At 36.5% G+C, this 6000-nt stretch overlaps 1 protein-coding gene across 3 annotated transcripts in view; it reads right to left on the bottom strand.

Annotated features, from left to right (window-relative positions):
* Positions 1–471: 471 nt before the first annotated feature.
* WWTR1 (WW domain containing transcription regulator 1) overlaps positions 472–6000 on the bottom strand; it is a 132696-nt gene continuing 127167 nt past the window's right edge. Inside the window, exon 7 of one of the 3 annotated variants that reach the window (XM_029214321.1) lies at positions 472–3907. In XM_029214321.1, coding sequence (XP_029070154.1) covers positions 3723–3907 — 185 coding nt within the window. In that variant the 3' untranslated portion in view covers positions 472–3722. The remainder of the gene's footprint in view (positions 3908–6000) is intronic. The other 2 variants (XM_029214322.1, XM_029214323.1) reach the window with 2 other exon arrangements.

Below are 6000 nucleotides of genomic sequence, written 5' to 3'. Positions count from 1 at the left end.
GGATCAAGGGACTCAACAGACAGAGAAAATACACTGTCACAAGCCTACACTCAGAATGAATGATGAGCTATTTTTTAGTTTCGACGAGAAGCCACAGCTTGTTGTTAATAACAGAGGAATGCCTAAGAATCCTATAGTTCTGATGTCTCAGTCAAATCTGTGAGGGTGTTGGAAGGACTGTGTGATTTAGAAAAATATATATATATATACATATACATATATAGTTTTTAAAGTCTCATTGAGTTACTTCAAATAAAGTCTCAATGAGTTACTTCAAATAAAGTAGAAACCAGAATTCTGTGGATACTTAGAATATTTAAGACCAGGCATTTGGGCCAAAAAAATGTTTGCCTACAGAATTTTATTTCTTTCATTGTCTGCCAGGAGGGTTACATAAGCCTTTCTTCAGTACCACCCAAAGCCCTCAGTAAAAGGAACACACACAAATAATGACGAGATAAAGGCCCCAAGTGGAAATTCAACTGTATTTATTTTTCTTATACAGAATCAGAGAAGTAAAAACCAGTACCAAACTCCAGTTAAAATGGTTTGAGCTGACTGATTTTTCTGCATACTTTCTGTATGTATAGCAATCTAAATTAAAAATAAACACACATATGTCATATTACAAAATGTAGAAATAAGTTTTTTAAAAGTTAAAATACTAACACATAAATGATGTAGTGTGTTAGGGAAACGGTCTCTGTCAATCACCCATTTTCCCAATTAAATTAATCTACAATTTCCTTTTAACAGCTTTTATTTTTCATAAAAGTGGCACTTTCGGAAGTTACTTTCCAATTATGTCATGAGAACACAACTTGTCACTAACAGAACTCACTCCAGATCACCTTCTTCTACAGAGAGCTTTTCTCCCAAGCTGGAGTCAGCAGCATCCCAGCAAGCTAAATGTTTTACTCTGTTTTCATGTATATTGTATAATCAGTGAAAAGAAATGGCATTTCACATGCTAAATTCTATGGTGAAACGCTAACAATTACTAAGATTTCATAGAATTGCAAATAAGTTTTGACAATGTATTTACTTCAAGAAAATGTCTTTTATCAGGGGGAATAAAAACCTTGAAAGATCTCTGAAATTATTTTTCAATTTCAATTTTTAATCTGCCTTTTCTCCGGCAAAATTATTGGATGAAATGTTGAAATTGATTGATTTAGGACTAAAAAGATGAGATATTGTGGCAGTTCTTTTATAATAAGAAATATAGTATAAATAGCACCTTATCATGAATTCTGCAGGGGTTTTAACACTTACAATAATAGGAAAGAGCCTTTAAAGAGTTGTTCTTACTTTAGATTTCTAGCTTTAGTGTTCTTTAACAAAGGCCATATTTTATAGCCTTAAAAATAACAACAAAAATTATATCTGGCTTCATTTATTAGTAAACACGTAGTCAGGGTCCATATTTAATTCTGGAAAAATAGTTGTTATGTTCATTAATAAATGTTCCAACTAATTTCACTAAAAAAATTCTTCTAGTATTTTCTAATGCCACAAGCTTACTAGGAAATTACATCTAAAAATTGATAATACAAATCGTCGATGTTTTAACTGCTTTAAAAAGAGAGGGGTAACTGTTTCTTTTATGTTTAATAACCTGAAAATGAGTCTATAAAAATACTTTTTAAAAATACAGTAACACTGCTCAGTTTTACTAGGTCCCTTGTTTTTGAGTCTTTTTTTTTTTTTTTGCTTTTTCTTAGAAAGAATGTACAATGCTTTTTGCAATTATTGCTAACACAAGAGGAAAAGAAATAGTGCTCCCTCCAATTTAGTAGCAAAAGAAACATCTACCCCCATCTCTCTCAGAGCGCTTCGAGAGAGAGAGAAGGAATCAGAGGAACAGAAACCATGGGTCCTTCAGGGGAAAAAAGTCACTTCATTGTGTTGGAAGCAATGGTAGGTTTATGGTCTTGTCCGCCTACACACTTAACATCAGCGTAGACAGGACAACACTAGCCCTGCCCCTCCTTCTCCCACATAAAGTGCACCGAAGCCTTCTTTTCTTCTACAACAGTCTTTTGGTACAAAGACTGTAGGAGAAAATTGTTGCTTTGCTCTTTGGGGGCACCTCATACCTCCTGCTCGTCTTGCTTTTGGGGTACTATAGCTTGTCTATTTCCATTTCACACCTAACAGCCTTTCCACTATATTCCCTAACTTTACTACTTCATCTCTGACCTTTACACTTGCTTTCTTTCCAACAAGATAAGATGTATTCTGCCATCTATCTTTTGGTAGATCGAAAAGGATCTCAGATCCCCAGCAAATAAGCCACTTGGGAATGGAAAGGTTCCTCTCAGAGACCTGCATTATTAATGTCTCTCAAAAAAAGATATTAAATTCATAGATTATAAATAATGTCCGTTCAAAATAGTAAACAGTTGAGGACTTCATTGGCAATGCAGGCAGGGTACATGCCAGGCAAACCCAATGCTCTCTCTCAGTCCTTAAAAGCTAATAAAAAATGGTTTTGGTTACATAAGAGGTATTGAGTACATATTTCATGCCTTTTTATACCAACTGTAGCAAACAAGGTTAGGATAATATACTTAGGAATCAACATTAGTGACTTCAGAAACATGTCTCCACCATACACCCTCAGGGGGCATTTTTTTACATGTCAGTCAGAGATCTGCTTCATCCTTCAAACAGTTTCATAGATAAGATTATTTTAAACCCTTGAAATCTTGAAAGAAGCAAAACCGACAAGGCTTTGGAATTTTAAAAGCAACAGCTTACTGTGTGTGCCATCAGGTTGAAAGCTATGTGGTCCTGATGTTTTCAGAACGGTTTCAAAAGACAGAGATACAGTTGTCACTGATTTATCAAAAACGTTTGACTGCCCTTTGTCATCAGCTACAAAATGATAGTGCTTCATAAAATAAACATTTGAGTTCTAAGCTGCAGTTTAAAAAAAAATCCAACTTGTAATTTTAAAAACTTTGTTTAATAGATGTTCATAATTAGTACCAAACTGGTCTCTTTCATAAGATCTTAGTGTAGGAGCTGTGACTAACGCTGCTGTTACTCTCCTGCTGGAAGGACTAGCTGGCTAGATGCTGTGCAGTAAAATGCTAAAGGATAAACTACAATAGGACTGTGTGTGCCTTTGTGAATACAGGGTAATAAGAACCAACAGAACCAGCATGGATCCCAGACTACATTGTATTCCAAACAGCAGAATTTTACTATCTGTACAATGATTTTTAAAGCTCAAGTTAAATATTTTTTAAAGCATTTGGTACTAATGTCATCAATACAGTTTTTGAAACTGTAAATCAGGTTGAATTTTGTGTACATTTCCTGGACCGAGCCGCCTGTCAGAAGTCACTGCCTGTGGTCAGCTTTTCATGGTTTATAATCAATTGATGTATAAATTTCAGCTAACACCCATAAAGCTTAGTCATGGGGCAGCAGAGAAGCAATTCTGCATAATCAATTCTGCTGAAACAATTCTGCATAACCCATCACAGGAAGGCAGGCTTGCAGAAAATGAAAATAGAATGTTTATTTATGTTTAACTTACGTTACTGTCAATCAACTTCAGGCAATGATTAAACTGGCCACAAGGAAAGGAGGGAGCATGCGTCACGGAGGCAGTAAGCGGCACACCTGCAGACTTGCTCTGCTCCATTGCTTTTTCCAAGAGGCCCAGGAAATGTCAGGTCACGGCTGCATCCAAGCTACAGTGGTACTGATTACAGCCAGGTTAGAAAAGGCTCGCTTTTGTTCAGAGCAGATTCTACATCATTGAAGAGGGGGATCAGATCTTCAGATTCCAAAGTTCCTAGATCAACATTTGTTCCCGGAAGACAGTCAAGAAAATCAGGGAACCGGGTCTGCTGAGGGTTGACGTTCATGGGTGCCTGGCCTGCATTTTCTCCTATAACAGAATGAAATGAAACCATTTTAATTCTTTTTTAGAGCTCTTGAAAGAGGGACAGATTCAAGTGTCAACATAACTCTCATCTTCATTTCCACTGTGTCTACATTCCACCAGAAGATTTTATTGCTGCAGGTCTAAAATATTTCATCTCTGTGCAAAGGTTCAGCTTCCACATTATTGAAACTGAATTGGAGATGCTCACTCCTAAGAGATGCAGAGATGCCAGGTGAACCTTTCATTGTTCTGGGTAGACACTGTCCAGAATGGGTAAATCCAGGGAAACAGGAAAGGAGCAAACGAGGGTGCTGTGGATCTGACCTACAATCAATGACTTCCCATGACAAAGGCATGAAGAGCTGGTTTGAGTAGAGAGGCCCTGCCTGTCATAAAAACCTTATCACAGAGCTATAATCCAATGATTTAACTGTAAGCTCAAATTTGCCCATATCATCCATCTTTATGTTCAAAGAGAGTAGTGAGGAGTTTCTTTTAACGACGTTGTTAAAAAGCTATCTTCATTGATGACTCTAGGGGTCATTTTCAAAGTATTTTAGAGAGTGGGTGTTGCATTCACCCCCCTCACTCCACACACACATATATCCCGCAAGTATCTACGCTTCTCACAATGCATATGAGTCACAGTGCATGGGAGCTTACTAAGGTTCTGAGAAGTCTTGTAATAAGGAAGTCTGATATATTTTGCTTAAGCCACTATGACCTAAAGCCATTTTATCATCAAATGCAATTTTGGCCGAATTTATATCCTAATAGAACTAGAGTCTATAGAACCTAGTTGAGAGAATGCTGTTCCAGAGGAAAGTTAAGTGTCCGGGATATAACATGTGGAATACATGCTCTTCATGAATGATAGTATAGGAGAAAACGTACGGACAATTGTGCCAGGAGACGGAGCTTTTTAGCTGTGTAACCTTATTTAGACACACTTCACCTGTCTGAAATTGGGATTATAGCACCTTCACAAATTGGAGTTAGGTGCCATATAATATCTACCACATATCTATGGCTCTGGGCTTCTTTCATACATACACACTTAGGAAAATACAAAAACGCATTGCTTGTTGATTGTGCTGAGAGGAAGAAAAACCTGGGAACTCAATCACAGTTAATGACATAATATCAGAGCAACTGGCTTATTCCAAGAACCCCAACCAATTTTCTGAAGGGATGAAATACACCTCACAGTCACACCTCACAGTGCATTGAAAACTATGGCCAGCTTTCACCATGGAATCGCTTTTAAGAAACGTATTAAATTAGCTTTTGTGCCCTACAAGTACGGTAGCCTTCCTGAAAAGCCTGCTTAGGAATTCCACTATTCTGAGCAAAACAGGAGAAAACTCATTTTAACCACATGCATTTTCCAAGGAGAAAAATTACATTTTTCTGAGTGATGAGGGAAAAATACTCAAACTTGCATTTTGGTGATAGTAAAACTTGATGGCTTTTCTATAACTCATAAAATATCAATGACTCTTAGGACTATTTTATAGGATTTTCATTGCAAAAGGCAGTATTTTTAAAAGTTAAATCGAGTTCAACATGACCTCAATGCTGTTGTGTTACTGACTTGAAAAACATTAGTTTAGAAAAGAAAATCCAAAATAACTTTTTTCTACCCACTAGAGTGTAACAAATGGAAATGAGGCTTAAAAAAACTACCTGCCCTGAAAAATCAGCCGATCTAAAGTGCTGGATGCCTTTTTTTCTTCATCTCCAGTTAGAATTATTCATCTCTACTGATGTCCCATTTTAACTTTTTAATAAGTCAAGAATTCATTTTTTAACCAAATAAAATCTCTCTGTTTTAAAGAATTCCTCTTATCCTTTCTCCTCGGGCATGGAAAGCATGAGGAGACTAGTTAAGGTTCTTCGATAAGGTTAACAATCTTAAAATCTCTCTCTTTGGAGCAACTCTGCAACCTCGTAGTAATTTTTTGGGTCTTTGCAGTTTTATCCATTTGAAAAGTGGGGCATAGCGTACAACATGGGGAATATAGCCAATATTTTACAATAACTATTAATGGAGTAAAACCTTTAAAAATTGTGAATCACTGTATGGTACACCTGTA

This window comes from Monodon monoceros, unplaced genomic scaffold (genome assembly GCF_005190385.1).
Source record: "Monodon monoceros isolate NGI ecotype Baffin Bay Population unplaced genomic scaffold, NGI_Narwhal_1 Super_Scaffold_11, whole genome shotgun sequence".
In the NCBI taxonomy this organism is placed as follows: Eukaryota; Metazoa; Chordata; class Mammalia; order Artiodactyla; family Monodontidae; genus Monodon; species Monodon monoceros.
Note: the sequence above shows the minus strand (reverse complement) of the source record. Positions and strands in the feature narration are given on the sequence as shown.